A 25196-nucleotide genomic window follows, 5' to 3' on the forward strand; every position below is an offset into this window, starting at 1 on the left:
GAGGGCGATAGAGTGAGGGCGATAGAGTGAGGGCGATAGAGTGAGGGCGATAGAGTGAGGGCGATAGAGTGAGGGCGATAGAGTGAGGGCGATAGAGTGAGGGCGATAGAGTGAGGGCGATAGAGTGAGGGCGATAGAGTGAGGGCGATAGAGTGAGGGCGATAGAGTGAGGGCGATAGAGTGAGGGCGATAGATAGAGTGAGGGCGATAGATAGAGTGAGGGAGATAGATAGAGTGAGGGCGATAGATAGATAGAGTGAGGGCGATAGATAGATAGAGTGAGGGCGATAGATAGATAGAGTGAGGGCGATAGATAGATAGAGTGAGGGCGATAGATAGATAGAGTGAGGGCGATAGATAGATAGAGTGAGGGCGATAGATAGATAGAGTGAGGGCGATAGATAGATAGATAGATAGAGTGAGGGCGATAGATAGAGTGAGGGCGATAGAGTGAGGGCGATAGATAGAGTGAGGGCGATAGATAGAGTGAGGGCGATAGATAGAGTGAGGGCGATAGAGTGAGGGCGATAGAGTGAGGGCGATAGAGTGAGGGCGATAGAGTGAGGGCGATAGAGTGAGGGCGATAGAGTGAGGGCGATAGAGTGAGGGCGATAGAGTGAGGGCGATAGAGTGAGGGCGATAGAGTGAGGGCGATAGATAGAGTGAGGGCGATAGATAGAGTGAGGGTGATAGATAGAGTGAGGGCGATAGATAGAGTGAGGGCGATAGATAGAGTGAGGGCGATAGATAGATAGAGTGAGGGCGATAGATAGATAGAGTGAGGGCGATAGATAGATAGAGTGAGGGCGATAGATAGATAGAGTGAGGGCGATAGATAGATAGAGTGAGGGCGATAGATAGATAGAGTGAGGGCGATAGATAGATAGATAGATAGATAGAGTGAGGGCGATAGATAGATAGATAGATAGATAGAGTGAGGGCGATAGATAGATAGAGTGAGGGCGATAGATAGAGTGAGGGCGATAGATAGATAGAGTGAGGGCGATAGATAGAGTGAGGGCGATAGATAGATAGATAGATAGAGTGAGGGCGATAGATAGATAGATAGATAGATAGAGTGAGGGCGATAGATAGATAGATAGATAGATAGAGTGAGGGCGATAGATAGATAGATAGATAGAGTGAGGGCGATAGATAGATAGAGTGAGGGCGATAGATAGATAGATAGATAGATAGAGTGAGGGCGATAGATAGATAGATAGATAGATAGAGTGAGGGCGATAGATAGATAGATAGATAGATAGATAGAGTGAGGGCGATAGATAGATAGAGTGAGGGCGATAGATAGATAGAGTGAGGGCGATAGATAGATAGAGTGAGGGCGATAGATAGATAGATAGATAGATAGAGTGAGGGCGATAGATAGATAGATAGATAGATAGAGTGAGGGCGATAGATAGATAGATAGATAGAGTGAGGGCGATAGATAGAGTGAGGGCGATAGATAGAGTGAGGGCGATAGATAGAGTGAGGGCGATAGATAGAGTGAGGGCGATAGATAGAGTGAGGGCGATAGAGTGAGGGCGATAGAGTGAGGGCGATAGAGTGAGGGCGATAGAGTGAGGGCGATAGATAGAGTGAGGGCGATAGATAGAGTGAGGGCAATAGATAGATAGAGTGAGGGCGATAGATAGATAGAGTGAGGGCGATAGATAGATAGAGTGAGGGCGATAGATAGATAGAGTGAGGGCGATAGATAGATAGAGTGAGGGCGATAGATAGATAGAGTGAGGGCGATAGATAGATAGAGTGAGGGCGATAGATAGATAGAGTGAGGGCGATAGATAGATAGAGTGAGGGCGATAGATAGATAGAGTGAGGGCGATAGATAGATAGAGTGAGGGCGATAGATAGATAGAGTGAGGGCGATAGATAGATAGAGTGAGGGCGATAGATAGATAGGAGTGAGGGCGAGAGATAGCCGCCCGCACTTCCTACCAACTTCTGGCTTTTTCCCAAGGAGGTGCCTTTGATACCCGTGGGGACTGTGCGAAACCTGAGGGTGAGCTTTAACGATAAGCTGAACCTAGAATCTCACGTCAACAAGCTGGTGGGAAACTGCTACAATCTTAATATAGAGTTGCGGAAGGTGCTACAAGTACTTCCCACTCAGGCCAGAGCATCAGTGGTCAGGAGTGTCATCATGAGCCGCCTGGACTACTGCAATGTCTTGCTACTGGAATCCCCAAAATATCTGCTGAAGATACTCCAGAGAATCCAGGCGGCCGCAGCAAAACTTGCCCTTATGAGACCACGCTGATCATCTTCTACTCAGGCTATGGCAGAGCTGTACTGGCTCCCGGTGGCTCTAAGGGTACAGTTCAAGTTCCTCTGTTTAGTGTTCAAGGCTCTACATGGACTTGGACCCAAACCTATACAGAAGATGTTCGGATGGTATGCCCCTATACGTAACCTCCGCTCCTCCTCAGCAAATCTGGTGATCATTCCAAAAACAAAGAGGGTAACAATGGGGGGGAAGCATTTGGAGTGGCAGCTGCCCACCTCTGGAATAGCCTCCCCCCTGAATGGAGACAGATACAGGATCTAAAGCTGTTCCGAAAAAAAATCAAGACCTGGCTCTTCCCCCAGAGCATAATATCCTCAATTTGAGGCACAGCACCCCTAGTCAGTAACTTAGGTGTCACAGTGCCAGGATGCCCGTAGGGTTACAGCCCGCTTTAGAAATGCTCATACATTACATATGCATTTTACTTAAACCATGACTAGCTAGAATTTAAGTGTTTTAAGAATGTTAATACTTTCTAATTTTGGTTGTAATCATTTATATTTTTACACATGGTATTGATCTTATGTGGGTATGTATACTTATATGGTTGTATTTTTAAGCCGAATTGTTATTTTTTCATTCCTACCTCTTTGTTGTTTACTACCCCATAATGTAGTTCTTTATAAGAATCAAGGCCGAAATTAAGATACATATGGCAACTGACAATACTCGTAGTTCACTAGCATGCATCCTTATCTGGGCGGGGACATGGATGTTCCTCAGTTCAGGTCTAAAAACTTCCACTTTCAATGAACACTATTCAAATAAGTGAAAAGCTTTGTATGTTAAAGGAATACGCTGTCGTGAACTTTGAAGTAACATTATCATACCTAACACGTTGTTTGATGCCTGCTTTACGTGCCTAATATTTTTAGGCTTGGCTCGTGTCGTACATGGGTTCTAAGATCCAAGCCAGGTCCTTGGCGCGGCACTTCCAGCTCGCTTACTGGCTCGCCCCATCTAGTACTCACCACTGGCGGCCTTTGCTTGCCCTTGGCTCCTGCCTGGTACGGCTCTCGCAAGTCCTTTGAGGTAGCTTGTCGGGCCGGTTTCTTCATTGCCTGCCACAGGTGACGACTTCGGGTTCTCGGTCGCTGCTGATGCTGTCGCCTGGACGATGTCCCATATGTCTTCGATGGCCCTTAAATTCCAATTTATAGCACCCCCAACCTCTTTTTCAGCATGAACCCTGGAAGCCTCATGCGCGGGGTCCACCTCCAAAAAGGTCACTTCTGCAGTGCTCTCTACTCCGGGTGGACCCTGATTCCCTGATGTGGGATGCCCAAGGGTCTTCACATAAGTCGTGACCCCGGGAGCTACCCGGTACCCAGATATGGATGCCTCTGTACAATGCATTACAGGCAAAACAGCAGATATCCACAGCGCCAACAGGACCCACATCAACTCCATCACTAAATAGGCAGCTTCGACCGTTGCTAGGAACTCTCGTTGCTGGCAACGAGCTTGTCCGTCTTCTATGTCGGAGTTGGACTGAGGAAGCGACCATTTGTGTCCGTCTTCTCTGTCAAGAGGAACCCAGTGCACGGAAAATATTTTTGTGTGGCGTAATTACCGGTCTGCATCTTCAGTCGTTGAGTGACAGCGGACTTAAGGCTGACAAGATAGAAAATCACAAAAGTAAAGAGATCTATGTTTGAATGGTAATGAAAGCGAAATTACCGTGCAGTGGTCGAAGTGTATTTAAAACCAGAGGAAACGCTGTGCCCGCCTCCCTGCTCGGGGCCGCGCTGCCATTGGCGGACCCCTGAGGCAGGAAGCCAGGCAACGGGAGAGAAGACGTAGGCCGGGCCAGAAGAAAGAAGGAAGTCCCGCCTGCTGCTGGGCTATGATTGGCTGCCCGCCGGGATGGAGCAAAGAAGCCGAGTCCTCCCGCGGCCCGAGGCTCCCGTGAGCTACGGAAAGCCCCGGGGCCGCCCCAGAGAAGAGAAATCCTGCGTAGCCGGTGAGTGGGGTCCGGTGCTGGTGTGTGTGTGTGTGTGTGTGTGTATGTGTATGTGTATGTGTACGATTGCGGCGGCGGCAGGGGGAGGGGGGTCTTTGTATGTGTGCGTGCGTGTGTGTAGGTGCGCTGGTGTGTGTTTGGGGGTCTCTGTGTGTGCGTGTAGGTGCGCTAGTGTGTGTGGGTGCGGGGGCGGGGGGGTGCCTGTGTATGCGTGTGACTGTGTATGCGTGTGGCTGTGATGTGCGCATGCGTGAGTGTGGGTGCGCGTGCACGCAGCTGAATCCAGCCGGAGAGAAGCGCGTGGCAGTTTCTTGTCCTTCATTCCCCCGAGTCAGCTAGCTATAGTTCTCCACCTGGACCGCATCCTTCGGATGCGTATTCCCAGGCTCGACCTAAAAAACGACTTTAAAAGTTGCTAGCACTTTTGCATAGACAACTGTGGATGGTTTGCTCCTGGCCATTACATGATGATGTCCCATGAGCTTTCTTCTCAGGATCTACACTCCCTTCTTTCCTAGGGTTTATTTGGATATAACTCGGGAATGCGCAATCAATCTCTCTTCTCTCCCTTACTTCAGTCCTCATGGTTTGAGGCCTGAGAAATTTGCCTATTACCTAGGTTTGAGATCTGAGTTGAGATTCTAGAGCAATCTCACATGTCGAGCTTCATTCAATCTCGCACTTGACATTTATGAATGGTAACCCCTATCATGCACCCTGATCATTCTACAGCATGCTAACAGACCTGATTGTGTTTTTTCAGAACTCAAGCGCTCTCAAGAGCATGAGAAGTCATTGCTGGAAGAATCACTCACAGAACAGCAGGCCGCATTGCAGGTTTGTCTAAGTTCCTGAAAAAGTAACATCTGTTATGGGCATGTTTCTAAAATATCTTTTATACTAATATTAACAAATAAAAATAACTGTTTGTTACAGAAAACAATTGATGAGCTGAAAAATGAAAATGATTCGTTACGAGAAAGAATGAAGACTGAGGAAGAGCAAAGGAAACTGGCCAAAGAAAAATCAAATCAAGTAGGTTTACTTTGAGTATTTTCAGTAAATTATGTACAGATGAAAGAAAGTCTGTCTACTGCAGCCACGTGGTCATTAACAGAAGAGTTATCAGATGGTAAGGGAAACTCCCTTCTGTGTATGTACTTATCCTTTGGGTTCATGATACTAAGGGAAGACATAGATTTGGTGTTTTAAAACACTTGATTCCTCTTTCCACATTTGTAGCTCTTCTTCACTGGACCCAAAGTGTTGCCCCTTTTCATTTCGTTCGGGCATGACTTGTTCACATGGGGAGCAGGGTCAAGACTGATTGGCATATGGCTGGGTCCAAACTGGGGTGGCATGGTGAGCAAAAAAAACCAATGGATTTAACGCAGATCTATGACTGGGGGTGAATGTGTGACAATGTTCAGTGTTCTGACCATCATCTTTCTGTGTTGCTATAGACACCTTTTTCATTTGCACCAAACTAACCCCCTTTGGTTCTTTTTCTTACCATGCCCCACTTCGTGACGTTTATTCTATTCTAATGATGTGTTCTCTAGAAAGAATTCTGTTATTTTCTCTACTGCATCCATTACAAATGTGATTTAACTCATTTAAATGTGAACACTGTTCTAGCCACAGTCATTTCCCTCAAGGTCACGGTTTCCAGAGAGCCATTGTGACTGTAACTCTAAATGCTGAATGTTCCTGCATTACAAAAAAATTCAAAGAAAAATGAAATTAAAGTAAATGAATACTGTCTGATGTGAAAATGAGTTGCACGTCGGCCCGTAAATTAATGGAATGGTTCAGGGCCGATTGAGGGAACGTGTTTTTGGGTTAATGATATTGTCCTAGCCTCAACAGTACTTGGAGTGCGCACCCCGTCTAATATATACTACAACAGTATGCTTGAGCATAGGTTTGTGGTTGATCTAAATAGTAATTAACCTCGTCTAACCAGACCTTGCATTGTTTAATCGAAGATAGGATACCTGCCTTAGACCAAGACCAATTTGCATCCATCTTATTTGCCTTCCACCTTCACATCTATTAAAGTCCTACAACTTCTGTAAGTTCAAAATTTGACTTCCCTCCCTTTACGGCACACAGCTGATTACCAAACCACCTCCCTAGATGTTAAATTCATTCATCCTCAAAACCTTCAGTATGCAAAAATCCACAACACACACAACTTTGACCTCCCCATGCCCTGTTCAGCCATCCTTTCAAATTCTATCCCTATTTCTGCCAGCAACCATCACCAGACGACTTTAACTCTTTACATTTCTACGGTCTACTATGGCATGCCTAAATATGCCCCTTTTCACTAATAAACTTGTATGCTTTCTTATACTCAAACCTATAAATGTGTTTCTGCTGATTCTGATCATCCTACCTCAATGCTATGCTGCAGTTTTCTTCCCAGCCACTTCTCATTTGTTCGACTTTTATTCAAGCTTCATTTAGTAAGTCCTACAGTTAAAACGTATTGCAGCCATAAGTGTGTTTCCTTTAATGATCACCCACACATAAATAGTGCTTAGTACCTTTATCTTAAATTGTTAAGTTTTTGGTGATGAAATGATGGAATGTCTACAGTTTGTTTCATTTACGGCTTGTTGCTTTTAACAGACAGCAAACACATTTCAGTTACATGTGCCAAGATGTGTTCCGCTTCGGTACAAATAACGTAAAAGGCCTTTTCCAGTTTTGAAATACATGGGTCATTGTAAGACAGTCAAACGTATTTCCTGACGTATGGTGGCTTATTTTAAGGAGATGTGCCACCTTATCGTCCAGTAGGAGGTGATGTGGTCTGATCCTGATGATGTGCAGGAAAGTCTCCTTGTATTTAGGCTACAATTTGTCAGCACTATGCTCCATCTGCACTTCGGTTGAAATAGTAGTAAAATTGATACTTGTATAGCGCACTACTCACCCGCAAGGGTCTCAAGGCGCTTGTACGAATACCGCTGTGGAACCCATCCTGGCTTTCCCTATAAGGGGTCCACTCCTGGGCACCCCCAAGGTGGAGGCCAGGCATCCTTTGCGTTGTGGGGGCCGTTGTGGAGATTAAGCAAGCTATTGCCCAGAGTTGCAGAGTGGGACTCCATGATTGGAATAGGCACTGAGGCGAGAATTATCAGGTCCATGGAATTTTTGAGCCCAAGACCCGCCGAGGCAGGGTATTGAACCCTGGTCCCGGGCTAGACCTCTGCATCAGGGTCTGCCGCTCTAATCATTGAGCCACACTTCTCCAGAGTCAAAAATCAGCAATTTATCACTAGGGCTTTTTATTTTTAATATAGCAGGACATCTTTAGATAAGACGCAGGTAAAGATTTATTTTGTCATGTTTGGATCCTTATAGTAGGTAAATTTTTATTTGAATGTAGTTGTATATAGCGGTGACGAGTCCCAGACTGAGGGTCTTAGCATTGCCCGATTTGGAAACATTTAACAAACATGTAGTGTAATCAGTGTGTTACAATGGTGGTGTTGTGCCAATACTTTACACTTTGACCCTGGCTGCTCTGTGCCAAGCTACCAAAGGGTGAGCACAGGTTACCTGACAAGTGTGTCGTATTCATCCTAGCTAGGACGATGGATTCTGTCTGGCTTTTGTGCGTCCCAGCCAGCCTGAAACCGCTGGGTTTAACATCGGCAGAAAGGATGTCCGTCACCGTTGTGACGGAGTAACCCGCCCACGGAGATCTAAATCAGGTCCCAAGTCTTGGAGATTTAGCTATCAGCACATAACACAATTCCTGGCATCACTCCTTTTCTGTGAATAAAATTGTTGAATATTTACCTCTGCTAAACCATGTTACCGTTTTACAAAATAGTTGGGTTTCTACTGTGCAAAACATGGAACGTACGGTGAGGTACCTTCCCTATTACGCTGTTATCACCTCATGGACTTTATCGTACATCTGTATGGCCAGCATTTTAAGGTGGTTGGGCAGATATTGGGTAAACTCCTTTGAAGCTACTGAAAAGCCTACTTTTTTGTTATCCTTGTACTTTAGGTGTTTGTTGACAACAGACTTGCTGTGCTTAATATAGACTTGGAATGGGCGTTGTGTTCGTCTTTGTTTATGCTTTGATGATTGTATTGACCATCTCAGATCCCTGCGCCTGACTCAGTGTCTTTCCTCCCTATTCTTGTGTTTGCCTGGTCAAAGCGCTTTTTAATCTCATAATCTTTTGATTGAATGAGTTGTATCATTCCAGTGGTGAATTCAGGCCCTTACATTGAATGCACGAGGTACTCTCTCTCTCTGTCGCAACCTGTTCTCTCTCTTTACTCGCCCCCACTCTCATTATTACAATAAACAAGCATTTACAATGCAATGGTTTTGCCTTTGTTAAAGTTAGAGCGATTGGCATTGCTCTTGACATTATTTTTATTTATGTTTTTTTTTAACATAAATAAATGGCATTGTCATTTACAATGCCACTAGCTTTATCTCTCGCAAATGACACACACCAACACCCACAGAGAGCCCCCCCAACACACACACCCACACAGAGCCCCCCCACACACAGCCACACAAAGCCCCCCACACACACCCACACAGAGCCCCCCCCCACACACACACACACACACAGTCAAAATAACGTATTTTTTGGGGGGGTTAGAAATTGGTAGACACCCGCCTGACTCGGGTATATTGGCACGTATGCAATAGTAACGGAGAGAGTGTGAGCCAATTCAGAGCCTGCTCAGCCGCGAGGGCACAAGCGTCGGCAAAATCTAGGAATATTATGACTCATGAGCAAGTAAATATAGTGGGGGGCGGGGGGGTGTAAATGTAGGGACAATTTGGGGAAGAACATCTCCAGGGACAAAACTGATGATTGGTGGAATACCCTGCAGAACTCCTTTCCACTCAAGGTGGGTACTCCCAGGTAGAAGAAATATAATCTGTTGGATAAACGATAACCATCAAGGAGGAGAACTCCCAACTGGCTGAAATGTCCACCGCTAGTATGGCAATGAACATTGTTCCACCAGAATGGTGGATGGAAATGAAACCTGCAAATCTCTAATCCAGCCTATGCAACTTAAAATATAAAATTTCACTTAAAAACTTAAGCAAAACCTCCATGAGAAAGCATTCAGTATCCCCTTTAAACATGGGAGCTACCCCAGAAATGGCAATGTATTATTATTTGTTTAATGTAAGGGATATGACAATATGTACATATCAGTATCTGCATACCGCATAATTTATCAATTATATCCAATACAAGACAGTAAAGATATCCTTAGATTACATTATATTTCATTTCCCTTTTCAAATTGATGGGATGCAAATATTGTTAAAAGGTTGAACTAGCTTCAGGTGTCAGTTGCAGAGTTCATCAGAAGGTGAGAGCACAGGGTAATTTACGTTAATTTAGCAGAGCATGTTAGCAGGTGTCAAGGGTCAGCGTGGGTAGAATGGGCATGGGTCTACAAGGAAGATTGTGTGGCTTGGCACCTTGTCGGCAAAGTAAGGGCAAACAGGTCGGTCTACAGGGTGCAGCAGGGCACCCGTAGCCGGGCCCGGTTCACTCGGATTACTATGTTCAGCAAAGCAGAACATAGTGGGGTTAACAGTCACAAGTCGGCTAGAGATAAAGGGGCACTGGTCACATTGCATAACGTGGGTTTAGCACAAGTCATAATGAGGTAGACGGATAATGATCGCATGGCATAAGGTTAGCTCTAGGGACCTAAATGTAGGTGGGCAGTGGCCATAGAGGGGGGGGGAGGAGGGGTGGAGGTAGATGGATAGTGATCGCATTAAATAACGTGAGTTTAGCATAGGTCACCTAGGGGTAAATGGGTGCCACTGGTCACGTTGCAGAGCGCGGGATTGGCGTAAGTCATATTGAGGTAGATGTGCACGGCCCTATTGCGTGGCGTGGATCTGGCACATGTCATCTCGTGCACTTGTTAAGCGTGGGCTGTCCGCAGGTGCGCAATTCTGCCCCCATCCCATACTCACTAGGAGTCCAACAGGAGTTTGGCGGCTGCTTCGGGACTGAGTTTCTGCAGCTTCTGGAAGTTGTGCCAGCGCTCCCGTTGCGTGCCCAGGTCCAGCAGTGAAGCGCTCTTGGCAGGCTGAGGGGTGGCAGGGGCCTTCTTCGGCGGCGGGGGTGACGGGGAGCGGGCGGCAGGGGGCTTCCGGGCCTGAGGGGGAGACTGGGAGCGGGCGGCGGGAGCCTTCCGCGCCGGGGGAGACTGCGAGCGGGCGGCAGGCGCCTTCCGGGCCTGCGGTGGGGACAGAGAGCGGGCGGCCGGTGCTCTGCGTGGCTGGGCGGGAGAAGGGGCGGGAACGGGGACGGGAGCACAAATCGACTCACCTGCACCTTGCGACGGCGGCACTTCTCCGGTCTCCCTCTTCGGCATGGGAGACCGGCAACGTCCTCCGCATCTCCCGGGGTTCCCTCCAGGCCACGGGAGCCCCGCGGGCGCCGCCATACTGCTTGCCGTCTTCCTCTCCTTCTTCCCCCGGGCTGCGGGGGGCGGGCACTTCCGGCCGGCCGCGCTAGGATTGGCCGGCCGGCCAGTCACGGGGCAGGAGAGACGCAGAAGTGCCGGCAATGCCGGACCAGACTCGGGGGCGTTCCCGGCGTCGCGTGACGTCGGCAAAAGCCAAAGAATGTCGGGAACGCCCCCGTGTCTGGTCCGGCATTGACGGACAGGCCCCTCATCCAATGGCAAGGCTCCATTTACGGAGCCAGCCAATGAATGACGAGGGCCGAGCCAAAGCACACTACAATTCTCATCAGGTTTTCGCCTGCGCCGAAAAAGATGCGCAGAGCGCATCTTTTTGGCGAGGCAAAACCTAAAAAGTAGCCCCTTCTACACCCCTTGCCTGCATGCGAACATTTTGGAATTATTTTTCTTAATAGAAAAACTGTTGCATGACTGCTGCAGCACATGGATGCGTGCATTCTCCATCGATCAGCTGAATTGGACTGCCCTGCCCCTTGATTGGCTTTGCCAATGCCATTGTTTGTTTTCTGTTGCAAAAGTTGATTAGAGAAAAAATTTGAATGATGATCAAAATACTAGCCATCACAAGGAATTGGAACACTGCCACATTCAAAAAATTAAGTAATTTTAAATTTGATACAGGTGAATAAGTTTATTGTTCAATTAATTAAAACCACAATTTGTACATAGCAACATTAAAACAAATATCTATAAAAAGGGTGTTTCCCTTTTTTGTTTTCTAAAAAAGAGAAAACTATTTCTTATCATAATATTTACACTTCTTCCTATATAATGTAAACAAAGCGTTTGATAAAAATTGCCTAATATTTAAAACAATATATCAAGTGTTACATCAAACAACCATTTTACCAGGCCACTATTCTTGTTTTGAATGTTGCTTTTGCTAGGTTATAAAGCTAATCAAGCCATGGCTAAGGTGCACATTTTCTCTGCCGGGAAATTTTTATATAACAGTTCCTCAAGAGTAGATACCTTTTGCATTAAGTGGCGTCGATATAAACAATTAGGATTCAATATTTATGTAGATGAGGAAAATGTGGTGATCGTAGTTTGAGGTAGAGTGCTACACAGTGGCTTTTCTTACGTCACGATTGGTAATTATAAGTACAATTTCCTAAATCCTGTTTTAGGGTTTCAGAGAGTAGCAAAAAGCATTAAATAAAAAGAATCGTGCACTTTAAGGTTCACAAAATTGTATAAAGTTTTGTAACTGCTTAGCAGAAGGATATCCATGTTTGAGTACCCGCTTTTAACCTAGGACTTATGCAGTAAAGATTACAATTTCACTAAAAATAGCTTTCAAAGAAAAAATGCTTTGCATGAAGCAGCGGTCTTCAAACTGGGTGTCACAAATTGATATCAGTTCATTCAAAATACCCCTTACCCAGTAATTCCACATAAAATGTCTGTATAGCTTGCTTTTTTAGGTTTCGGCTGCAAAAAAGCTGCGCAAGCAGCTTTTGCAGGAGAAATCTATTGAGTTACAGTATGTGGCTCTGGAATCCGCCCTCTGTTTCATTGGCTAGCTCCATAAATGGAGGCTAGCCATTGGAACAGAGAGGCGTCCGTCATGGCCGGACCAGATTCGGGGGCGTGCCCGAGAATTTTTAGCTTTTGGCTACGTCATGCTACGTCAGCTAAAAGCCGGGAACGCCCCTGAATCTGGTCCGGCCGGGCCGTGCTTGCTGCTGTCCTGCCTTCCTCCGTGTCCCTCCTCCCGCCGTCCCCCCTCCCCTCGCTGTCCTGTGCACGTTTCCCGCCTCCCTCCCGCCCCCCGCCCCGCTTCCGTGTCTTTCCCGCCGCCCCCCTCCCGCTTCCGTGTCTTTCACGCCCCCCCCCCCCCCCCCCCCCTCCCGCTTCCGTGTCTTTCCCGATGTGCCGATCTGAAAGTCCCCTAGCAGGTGCCCACCCTGCAGGGGACATTGCCGCCCTAATATCGAGTGCCCACCTCGATTTATTGTGATTTTAAATCAGCCGGTGCCCACCCGGCATTACCCCTCGAAAATCACCGCCGCAGCCCAGGGGCATTATTGTATATATCCGAGTAGACGCGGTGTAGTCCCTCTTCCATTTCATGCCTCGACGCCGCTCTTCCTCCTCCCGCAGCGGTGTGTCGCTGTGACGGCAGCTCCAGCAGCCTCAGAGCTCTTCCGGGTTAAAGGTCAGTATGCGCCCGGCTGCTCCCCGCCTGCTTCCGGGCTGCAGTGAGTGAGTCCGCAGCGGGCCATGGAGAAGGAGTAAGGGATCCCGGAGACCAGCAGACCCTGGCCGCCCGGGGTAAGTAGTGGAAGCCTCGGGGGACAGGCTCAGCGGTCTGTTGCAGGAGGACAGCACAGTTGCTTATGTAAATCATTGTTCAGACACTAAGAGATCGCTCACTTAACCACATCTAAGAATAACCTGCACCCAACTCTCCTCAAGTAGTGACCAAATTCCGCCTTGCCACTAATGAGGCACTACATGACCTTTCTTCACCTCAAAGCGTTCCTTCACAAAACCCGGCATCAACAGTAAACGCCATACTCTCAATAAATGGGCATCACACCACACTGTAACTTTCATTCCAAAGAGGGACTACACACAAAGGAGACCCCAAGCTAAACCGCACTGCTTTCATATCAAATGGTCTTTGCTGAACTTATTTTGTCACAGAAGTCAGCAACTCGTCACTTCTTCTCCATAAAGAGGGGCCGCACTACACCATCTGTATCCAGATTTCACCAGCACCCACGCATCAAAAAGATTGACCATGCCGCATCCACCACAGCTAGGAACCACTCTAGTGTCTTCGTACCAAAGCGGCACAGCACCGCACCTTTATACCTTACATGGAGATTACTTCCTGGCAGCACCATACTCAATAAACTGAGACATCACGGTATCTTACTAACTTCATATTCCCATCTCACCATAAATAAGGGCTGCATTGCACCCCGTCCTCACTAAAAGCAACCTGCACCACAAATGTACCATGCTACATCACTTCATAAGGTAAAAAAAGAAAATGCTCCAATTTTCTCAACACAGAGAGGAATTTGTTGCACTCCTCATTGACAAGTATGCACAGTCCATTCTAACTCTGCTCTAAACGACGTGAACCGCCTCGTCTCGATACACTGTACCTTGTGTATCACAGTTCTGTTCCATACAAATCATCCTCGTATTCATGCACTACTCTGGTTATGTTATTTTGTTTTTGTGTAGGGGGGCGTTGAGCGGTCAAGATCTCTCAATGCTGTTTTGATTCATAGGGGCATACTATTGACAGGATGTTCGTGCTTTGCCCAGCGAAGGAAAGTTTGTAATGGTGGTGCTTGTGAATGATCAGTTGGATTGTGCTCATAGAGGAATGTCCCAGTGAAGAGTGCTCCAGATTAGGGGATGAGGTACGTAACGTGTCCTCAGTGAGTTTGTAGACTGTATTGATTTTGGTCAGTGTGTTACCCATCCTTCTTTCACTTTTTTCATGCTGCATTTTCTTTATCGCTGGTTTGCTTCCTTACTGCCTATCTACTATGTTATGCAATTTGCGTCAGTTTTTTTTTTTTTAAACAGGGTGTATGTAAAGCGCTCTAATGCCTTCGGGTCAAGCTAGCGCTATATAACACTTTTAAAATAAAAATAAAAAAACTCTGCCTCTTCATTGCAGTGTATATGTGTGGGGGGCTTACCTCGGTGCGCCCAGCTGAGGGATATACAAGCCAACAGCAGCACCGCCAGGGCAAGTGAGAGCTTCATCGTAGTGAGGTCGATACCAGCCACAGACCCCGTAGAACTGTGTGTCCGAGCGCAGGGTCCGAGTCCAGGTGCAGTCAGAGCCCGGGGTCCGTCAGAGCCAAGAGTCCGGGCCCAGCACCGTCCCCAGCACCGTCCCCAAAGAAGCCTCTTGAGTGCCAAGAAGCCTTTACTGAGCCTCGCTCGCCAGCTCCTGGTGGCTACTTGCCCAGCCTTGATGAGCTTGGACTGATAAGAGAGCCTGTCTGTCTCCCAAACACAAAACACCACTCGTGAGTTAGTGCAGCCAGCAGGACTGTAGATACTTTGCTGTTTTGAAATTAGCGCTTTTTGTCCACTCCAGATTACTGCTATCCCCTCGAAGCATAACATTCAGCCCCTGCCATTGCACTGATTTATTATTGCTCATTAGAGCAGCCCGCTTTTGCAAGTGGAGCTTGATCTACTCATGTAATGAACAGCTTTCCCTTTTTCAAGACACCCCTGCAGAGTATTTGGTAGGTGTTAGTGAAATTTTTCGCAGAAGCAGAGATGCAACCAGGTGTTTTTTTCTGTTTATTTATTTCTTCATCTTCAAGTTTCGACAGAAATATCACACTACAGTCAGATCTATTCAGCGTTTGATTCTTTGTTTTGTCTAATGATGTGGCGTTTCTCTTTTTTGCTGACTTGTTTATCAGGGGTACCGTTCCAAGTTTTGAGCAATGTTGCTCTGTGAGGTGCAGTTAACGGATCTGTGAGGAGTTAAAAGCTCTCTGATTGTATTTACCATATTAGTCTACGATCTGAAAACTTGAAGGTAGTAAGGAAAGAATTTGGGTAAGTGATCATTTTACCCACGAGTCGGATCGAAGGGCCTACCTTGAGTTCACAAATTCTGCCCCAATTCCCGTATGTGTAATTGCAGCAAAGGCCCGTTCGGCCATCGTGTCTGCCATTACCACTTCAGACATACACATTATCTCCTGTTTCAGCATTGTCACCGATTAAGTCTGCAGTTGTTTCTCTGTTTTCCTGCTCGCCCGTCTGTTCTAGCGCCTGTGGCATTCCTGGCGCTCCGGCTCCCTGGCACTGCTCCACGGGCGCACCCCTGTCTCTTCTGCCAGCCCCAGGGGTCTGGGGTGAGGTGCCCCTCTGTGAGCTCCTGCGGCTCCTGTGGCAATACCCCAGCCCCCCCCCCAACACAGACACTTTATGCTGCCACCGGGAGTCTGGGAAGAGGGGTTCCCTCTGTGGCACTCGAGCTGCCCCGGCTCCCATGGCAATACCCCAGAGCACCTCCCCCCATGCCTCCAGCCCCAGGGGTAGGGAGTGCAGAGTGCGTAGGGAGTGCTAGAGAGTGCAGAGTGAGTAGGGAGTGCAGACTGAGTAGGGAGTTCTATGGAGTGCTAGAGAGTGCAGAGTGAGTAGGGAGTGCAGAGTGACTGCAGAGATTAAGCTAATGGCAATGTAAATGACAATGCCATTTATTTATCTGTTTTCAAAACGAACACTTAAATACAAATTTTGGCATTTACAATGCCAATAACTCTAACCTTTCCAAAGGCGAAACCATTGCATTGTAAATGCTTGTCTTTTTAGAGCTTCTATGTATTGTGGTAAACTGAAAAGCACTACTGCAAATCCGTTTTGGTTTCGGTTGTCAAAGTGTGTGTCCTCAAGCACTACCTACATTCTTCATTTGCTTGCTGTGTATAACATGTTATTGTGTAAATGTTACAAAATAGCTTTGCAATTTTGTAGATCCCTGAAGAAATTATTTCATGCAGGTGGGGGTGGGGGAGGCAAGTGGATTGACATTCAAAACCTTTAAGATCATTGTCATTAAGCTAATGGTGTTCTTTGTTGCCGTTTTACTCTGAACCAAGAATAAGAAAAAAAAAGTTTTGGGATATTAAGAATTATTTTCTCTTCTGATAGAACATTTTAAAATCTTTGGAAAACATGACTTTCTTTTTCAATACCTAAGCACTAGTAAGTTAAATTCTACTCTTTTGTCAAAGTACCCTTGCCTTTAAATGATGATACGACCCATGACATGTCTCAGTTTTTTATTCATTAAGGACCTCGGCAATTTTCTACTCTTTAACCTCCCATAGAATCCATTCCACATTTTGCCTAATTCCCTTTGTCTCATTGAATCCATTCCACATTTTGCCTAATTCCCTTTCTGTCTCATTGGTCTTGTTCTTTCCTTGTAATGTTTTCCGTGTTCACCTCTGTTTCTCTACTTTTGCATGTTCTCCGCTCTGTTGATTTATTTCAGTGCTCTCGTTTTCATATTACTTTTCTACCTGCTCTTCACTTCTTTTCAGATTCATAATTTGCGTTAGTATCGTTCATCCCTCTCAGTGGCTTGGTGGTTTTTATGTCATAACTAAGTTTACCTGGAACCTTCTCTTCCCCTTTCTATACTTTTGTCGCCTTAAAACCACTTGCTGCCTGCGGTCGCATTTGATCTTTCATGGATTCATGCTTGAGTTTTGTTGCCGGCTAGGAGTTCCCCATCATTTTAAACATAGCAGTAAACGATATTACAGGCACATGATGGTGTTTATTTAAAAGCATATTCACCGCATTGATAAATGGCAAACCATGAGGGCTCCCAAAAGGAAACAATAGCGCAGATTTCTGCTGCACCGTTTGTGAAGGAGCCATTCAGGGCTTTGCTTTTCCAACTCAGACAAGTGCATGAGCCCGTTCAGGGCTTTGCTTTTCTAATCGACAAGTGCAGGTGTCCATTCGGGGCTTTGCTTTTCCAACCTAGACAGGTGCATAAGTCCATTCAGGGCTTTGCTTTTCCTACCCAGATAAGTGCACCCTTCGACATTTCCGGTTTCGTTTTTCCTTGGGACGATTCCATATTGTGCCATTTTTTTAAATCTTTTTATTGCAGTTTGAACAAACTAAACATACAGTGGTCACGTAGGCAAGTTACAAAATTGTGCCATATTTTTAATGATGTAATATTATTTTGCGCCCTTTAGGCCCTGAAATTACATTGAAAACAAATGCGACTACCAAGAAGATGGACACTCTTTAGGCCTTACGCCACCTCTGACTAAAACGGATATATGCAGTGCATTTTCAGACCGATTTTTGATAGCGTTTGCGGAACGTTTTTTCAGCTAATTCTCTCTTATAATTCCTCGATTTAACTCCTCTCGAGTATCCAGCTGTTTTCATACTTTCTTCAAAGCATGCCACGTGCCGCTGCTCCCCAATGAAGCCACTTCACTCATGTGACCCATCTGTTTGTTTTTTTAAACAGTCACAGGACTTTTTTTTTGTGTTTCGGGCTCTGAGTTTAAAAAAGTTTGGCATTAAAGTGCCAGTCACAAATAACTTATATTCTTCTTGGTCATACCAGTTTTGTTTTCGTTCTATCTGTGACAACAATACTATTCAGGTGGCTGTGAAGCCTCCTGGTGTGAGATGGTACGCCTATTCTCCTTGGTCTTTATGTTCAGATTCACGTAAGCAGGGCACAAGTAGGGGGCAATGGTAGAAGTAGGCGGGACCTAAGGGGCATGACGTGCCCCTACTTTAATAAATTTAAGAAAAACCGTTCCCCTACTTTTTGTGAATTGTCAATCATCCCAGGATGGTTAATACTGAGAACTGAAGTGCTTCAGCTGAAGTGTAAGGCAATGATTCACCTGTTGTGTGAAACCGGGAGAGGCGCAGACAGCAAAACAAGCCTCCTTGCCAGGGTGCCTGCTTCCATAAAAGAAATGCAAATGTGTGCGTGTGCAACTAGTCAATCTGAAAATGTAAAGGGTGATTGTAAACCGTATTAGCTCAAGTGATGGAATCACTTGAATCTTCCTGATGACACATTCTTTTTGAGTGGTGTTGCAAGGGAGTTACCAGCTGAACTGTGAAGTGTGCTTTGAAGACACAGTTCTAAAAAAATATTTGCACTACATACAGTCTGAGTATTACTAAAATCTATAATTTGGAAGCACTTTTTATCCAAAACCTTTTTGTGCATTTTGTAGCAAACTATCTTATACTGGGTGTAATGCAAGTTTAAAATATTGACTTCCATGCTTACAGTTCTTTCTTTCACAGACTGGAACGTCGTAGCACTAAACATATGTAAGTCCCTATTCTCCACTGCACCAACCAGGTTCAATTATGTGGCTCTCTGGTTACACACAAAGACTTCAGCAGTGCATTAATTGAGGTTTCATATCCCACTGATAAACTTAACTTGCATTTTTATTCATTTAAGCTGTGCGTTTATTTATATGGAGTTGCCTGAAGGTGAAAGACGGAAAAATATTACAGAATATTTTGTTTTTTAGCTACACCTTTGAACTCGCCTCCACGCTTACGCACCCCACCCCCATTGCACCAAGCATCACAGTTCCCCTACTTTTTTTTAGGTACTTCGACTGATGGTCGGGGGTGCACGTGGGTAGATGGCTCCCACTCACTATTTTTGCAGAGTGGACACCGTCCACCATGTCAAGAAGTGGGGCTAAACTTAAATATGCAGAATTTGTCATGGGGTGGGTTTCTGACACTGGGACACTTTAGGCAGCACCTGCACGTTGTCTGCTTTCATTCCAAGCAGCAACGTGCAGGCAGGGCGGGGGCTTTCTTATTTTTAATTCTAGCGGGCCCAAAGCAAAGGCCGAAGTTAAGGAACCATCAGGCCTCCTTTTGTTCGAGTAGCTTGGCTGGGAGCTATCTGGAGCCTTACGCCTAAATGCAATGGAGGCAAACAAAGGCACACAGCTCATCACGTCACAGGTACTTCAGAGAGGCATGCTTTTGACTGTGTTCAGTCCCTGCATGTAAGCAATATGCATGCACTGTAAGAATTTCAGATGTGTTGGTTCGCCACAGTATTTACAGGAATAACAACTTAAATACCAGTATTTTGTTTTATTTCCTTTATAGCGCCACTCATCCCAATGCAGTGTATTAGGGCAGTTTACATCACACGCTGACATTGTACATTGACAATAAATAATGTGTGTAAATCAATGTACAGGATGTGTTACAAGGTGTAGGACAGCGGATTTATCGCTGTAGCGATCACCCCGAAAAACAAACAAACCCAGCCGCCATTGACGGCGAGGGACGAGGCCACGCCTACCCTTAGGCCACGCCCACACTGAGTATAAAGCGCTGATTGAAAGCGCGGTATACCAGAACCTCGCACACTCCTGAGGCGGAAGCCGGGAGCTGAACTGTGTTTTTAAAATGTGTTATTTCTTGTGTCACGCAATACTTGAACGCTAGATTTTAACCAGCACTCACCCTTCTGGCACCACTAGAGCTTGATCCAGAATCGCCTACACAGCGGATTTATCGCTGTAGCGATCACCCCCAAAAACAAACAAACCCAGCCGCCATTGACGGCGAGGGACGAGGCCACGCCTACCCTTAGGCCACGCCCACACTGAGTATAAAGCGCTGATTGAAAGCGCGGTATACCAGAACCTCGCACACTCCTGAGGCGGAAGCCGGGAGCTGAACTGTGTTTTTAAAATTTGTTATTTCTTGTGTCACGCAATACTTGAACGCTAGATTTTAACCAGCACTCACCCTTCTGGCACCACTAGAGCTTGATCCAGAATCGCCTACACAGCGGATTTATCGCTGTAGCGATCACCCCCAAAAACAAACAAACCCAGCCGCCATTGACGGCGAGGGACGAGGCCACGCCTACCCTTAGGCCACGCCCACACGCCCCGTTGTCATCCCCAAAAAGATGTGCAACCACCGGACGCGCAGCGGACGGGCGCAGCGGGCGCGCCAAAGGCAAGCCCGTCTGGGCCCGTCCAGACGGCCTTAGGCCTAGACACTATGCCCGATTTTCAAAGGCGCATAACTTACACCCAAGATACACTTCGAGCTTGGAACACGAACAAACATCCCAAGTGTAAGTACATCCTCAAAGAAGACACCCCTTACACGAGCTGCACCCTCTGCAATCCGACAGAGGAAACGGAACGCGGCCAAGCACTTCGATTCGGCCTTTTGAATTGCAGGTCTCTTGTAAGACACGCACACGAGATAAACATCCTCGTCCAGAACTCTATGCTGGACATACTGTTTCTGACAGAGACATGGATGACATCAAACAGCGACTTCGACATGGTCAATGCAGTCCCACCAGGTTATCAAATTTGCTCTTTGAATAGACCGGTCGGCAGAGGCGGCGGGCTAGCCATACTGTACAAAGATTATATCACCTGCAGGACCGACAATGGAATGGTCAAAGACTGTGAAAATTGCAACTTCTTTTTCCAGATCTCGCCAGCAATCTCACTGTCGGGACTACTAGTGTACCGACCGCCAGGCCCACTAGGGGAATTCTCCAGCACCTTGATGGATCACATCACACTAAAAGCAATCACCGCCTCCAATTTTCTCCTCCTTGGGGATCTCAACCTGCACTTCCTCGACCCTGCGGACAACTCCGCAGCTAACCTACTAGCAGAGCTTGCGTCAGTCGACCTACATCTCCTGAACTCAAAAGCTACCCATGAGAAAGGCCAGCTTTTAGACCCGATTTTTACGAACATTAGGAACTTTGAAACCCAGGATCCCACCCCCCTCCCATGGATAGACCACTTACTGGTCCCCATGTACTGGTACCTCCAAATTGCCCCGGCTCAATTACAGAAAACCAGGACACTCGGGAGACGCTGGCACAAGCTGATACCAGAGGAATGGGAAGCTAAGTTAAGAGAATCCATCGCACCTCTCTCCTCGGATCCCAACACGGCAGATAGAGAATTTAATGGCTGGCTCACCCACTCCCTAGACAGCCTAATCCCACTAACCAGCACCCTTAAACACATCAAAAGGATCAACCCAGCTCCTTGGTATACACCTGCACTGAATTCATTAAGGAAGGAGTGCAAAAGGACAGAACGCATTTGGAGGAAAGATAAGTCTGTGGAGAATAAAGACACCTTTCAGTCATCCATGAAAGCGTACAAACTAGCACTTCGTAATGCTAAAAGTACCTTCTACGAGGAAAAAATAAAGAATTCATCCTGCTCAGCCAAGGAGACCTTCCGTATCCTTAAAGAGCTCCTTCATGTCCCTGACCCCCCACAAAAACCTATGGACCCCAAAGCAGCAGAAGAAAAATGTGTCAATCTAGCCACCTTTTTTGACGAAAAAATTAAAAAAATCCTTGCCTCCCTTCCCGCTGCCAAAACAGACACCCCTGAAAAAATTAAGGACCTACCTCCCGTACAAAGGAATTCCCCCGCGGAACCCGACACACCTCACCTGGCGTTATTCGGCCCGGTCACTATGGAGGAGGTTGCAACAACATTTGCCTCAGTCAAGAGTGGCGCCCCCAGTGACCCAGTACCCTTAAGAGTCCTCAAAGATATCACCCATACCATAGTGCCCCTGCTGACCGCCCTAATCAACACCTCATTAGCCCAAGGTGAAGTCCCCTCGAGTTGGAAGGAGGCGGTCGTGAAAGGACTTCTTAAGAAAGCATCACTAGACCCTGAGGATCTATCAAATTATAGACCGATCTCTCTCCTCCCCTGGATTGGAAAGGTCGCGGAGAATCTTGTAAATAAAAAACTGTCTCACTTCCTGGAAACCAACCATCTCCTTAAAAACTCCCAGACAGGTTTTCGACCAGGTCAGGGCACGGACACCGCTCTCCTTGCAGCAGTGGAGAAGACCAGAGAAATTCTCGATACAGGAGGATCAGTGGCAGTGGTCCTCCTGGATTTGAGCGCGGCCTTCGACACTGTCAGCCACCAGGTCCTAACCCAACGCCTAGAAAACATCGGAGTGAAAGAGACGGCGCTGAAATGGCTCTCGTCCTTTCTTTGCCAACGCTCTTTCCAAGTCTGGGAAGGTGAAGGCTGCTCCCCCGCCATCCCCCTCCGGTGTGGTGTGCCACAGGGCTCATCACTAAGCCCCACGTTATTTAACGTGTACATGGCCCCACTGGAGGGGTTGGTCTCCCCATTTGGAGTCACCATCGTCAGTTATGCTGACGATACACAGCTGGTGGTAACTCTCTCTCACCCCAAGCAAGAGCCCTCCAATCTTCATGACTGCCTCTCCAATATACATCAATGGATGAGCGACTCAGCCCTGAAATTAAATGGGTCCAAAACAGAGATTCTTCTCTTAGGTCAAAAAACACTGAATTTACCCCCACACATCTGGCCCGCCTGTCTGGGTGAACCTCCTACCCCTAAGACAGAAGTTAAGAGTTTGGGAGTATGGTTAGAGAAAGATCTCACCTTCAGAACGCAGGCAAGGAAAACGGCCGGCATCTGTTACGGCCTACTAAGATCATGTAGGAAGGTGCTCCCCCTACTCCCTTTCAAGTCGCGACTACTGCTGATCCAAGGCCTAATTGTGTCCAGGTTGGACTACAGCAACGCCATTTACTTAGGAGCCCCGGAAACCACTCTCCAAATACTACAGAAAACCCAGAATGCCGCTGCCAGGCTGCTCACGAATACCCCAGCCAGAACATCAGCCAAACCCGCACTGAAAAAACTACACTGGCTTCCGATCAGGGAAAGAGTGATATTCAAGGCACTATGCCTGGCTCACAAAGCACTTCACAACGCAGGTCCACCAATCCTCAACAACTGTATCGTACCTTACAGACCTACTAGAGCGCTTCGATCGGACCATGGAAACCTTATTGTGGTTCCCAGGGTGAAAAAGGCCCGCGCAGGAGGCCGCCGCTTCTCGGTCCACACAGCGAAACAATGGAACGCGCTCCCCCTGAAACTTAGATCAGAACCAAACCTCCTGCGTTTCAGGAAATCTCTCAAAACCTTTCTTTTCCCTTAATTCACTTCCACCCCCGCACTTTCATCCATCAGGACCACGAGGTTTAGCGCTGGGATACTCTTGGGTGACTACGCGCTCTATAAAAACCTAAAATAAATAAATAAAAATAAAATATTCCCTAAGATTTACTGGGGGCACACCGATCTCTGCAGCAGGTGCCTTAACCTCATAGGATATTTTAAAATAGACTGTGCAGCCAGTTGAGCAGGCCATATTTGCCACCATTTCTCCTTTCTGTTAATTTCTTTGTGGCAGAGTATTAAAAAAAATGTATGAGGTGAGGCTCAGATTTTGTGTTGGGGTTGTCAGTTTTTTGCACAACCGCATCACAAAGGCTCACTTGTTAAATCTTGCAGTGCTCTCAAATTTACTCACAAAAAAACTGCTAAACATGTCTGAGGTGTGAAGATCCGATGTCACTTCTTGTGATGTCACTTCCTGTGAGGTCATGTATTGTGATGTTACATCCGGTGATGCCACTTGTAATGTCACGTGTCGTGATGTCATGCGCCAGGTGACGGCCCTTATTGGCTTGCAGAGCTTAAATTAATAATCCCAGATCCTCTCTTTTGTGGTAGTGTGGGCGAGCAGTTTTAGCTTATCAGTGGGTAATATTAAGCATTTGTTGTACGCAGTCAATAAATGAGACAGACCCTCAAAAAGAAACTCAAGACCAAGTTAGGAAAGTACGTTAAAAAATATATATTTAACACCAAGTACTTAATAAATTGGTAAGTATTTTTTGAGTTATCCATTTTTACAGGTAAGTAAAAATGTTATATAAATGTGTTTATATTCAATAATTATTTCTTAGGGAGAAAGAAACATATACTGCATACAGTTCTTTACAATTTATTCTGGGGGTCCCCTTCAGGACTTCAGGTGTTAGGGGGTCAAGGTCACAAGATCCACCAGCAGTTTGTGTTCCTGTCCAGGTGCAGAGATGCTGGCTACACCGTAGGCAAAGAGGGGGGCCACCTAGAAACAGGCTGCTTAGGGTGTCTTGGAGATAAGTCCAGGACCTCCCAATTGGGTGGGGGGTCTTAATTTGTGAGCGTCTTGGGAGTGAGGGGGGTGCACAGTCGGTGTTCGTCGACCCTGGCCGGGGAGCTTAGGTGATGAGGGGTTTGGTCGCTGTACCCATGTGTCATAGGCACTCACGCTTCTTGGTCGGACCTGCAGAGGGGGACTAAACAGGACAGCTAGCCACTCTCTGTGATGGCCTTTGCGATGCTGATGTACCTCATCCGCTAGTTGATCTTTGTGGCACTGGAGTCCAGATTGGAGTTCAAACAAGCTTTGGTTGCTGCAAGGTGTTTAATACACCGGGTATTGGTGCAGGGCGGCTCCAGGGGGTCCTGGCATCTCTAAACTCATTAGGGGTACATATCTGAACTCTAGGAGCAGGGTGACAACCTCCTGGGTGCCTGCAGGGAAGTGGCTCTCCACTGCAGGGGAATGCTGACGCGAAGTGCTGGAGGCCCTTCGAGGCTTTTGGAGAATGAACAGCTGCAGGACTAGTTGGGTTGTCGCGATTGTCGGGACAGGAGCATGCAGGGTTTGGCACCAAAGACCACAGGTAGTCTACAGTTCTTGCTTCTCCAGCTCTTCTTTGTCCTTCTTTTGTCAGGTGAATTTCTGTCCCTGGTGTCGGGGGCTGCCTAAATACTGAATTTAGGGGCGTTGAGGGGAGTGAAGGGTAGTAGCCAATGGGCTACTTACCCTTGGGGGCACTACACCCACTATATGACAACCTCCTGGGCGGAGTGGGCATAACACTGTACCAGATTCCTAATTCTACCAAAATCAAAATGGTGGAACCCTTCTTTTGTGGAGCACAATAAGCAGCCGCCCATCTTA

General features: G+C 46.8%; 1 protein-coding gene across 5 annotated transcripts in view; it reads left to right on the forward strand.

Moving 5' to 3' along the window:
* Window positions 1–25196, forward strand: part of MTUS1 (microtubule associated scaffold protein 1) — a 1045260-nt gene that overhangs the window by 986506 nt on the left and 33558 nt on the right. For all 5 annotated transcript variants that reach the window (XM_086962577.1, XM_086962579.1, XM_086962578.1 and 2 more), the window contains 2 exons: window positions 5035–5108; window positions 5208–5306. In XM_086962577.1, the coding sequence (XP_086818703.1) occupies window positions 5035–5108; window positions 5208–5306 (173 nt within the window). The remainder of the gene's footprint in view (window positions 1–5034; window positions 5109–5207; window positions 5307–25196) is intronic.

The sequence above is a fragment of the Lissotriton vulgaris genome, chromosome 3_1, assembly GCF_964263255.1.
Source record: "Lissotriton vulgaris chromosome 3_1, aLisVul1.2, whole genome shotgun sequence".
NCBI lineage: Eukaryota > Metazoa > Chordata > Amphibia > Caudata > Salamandridae > Lissotriton > Lissotriton vulgaris.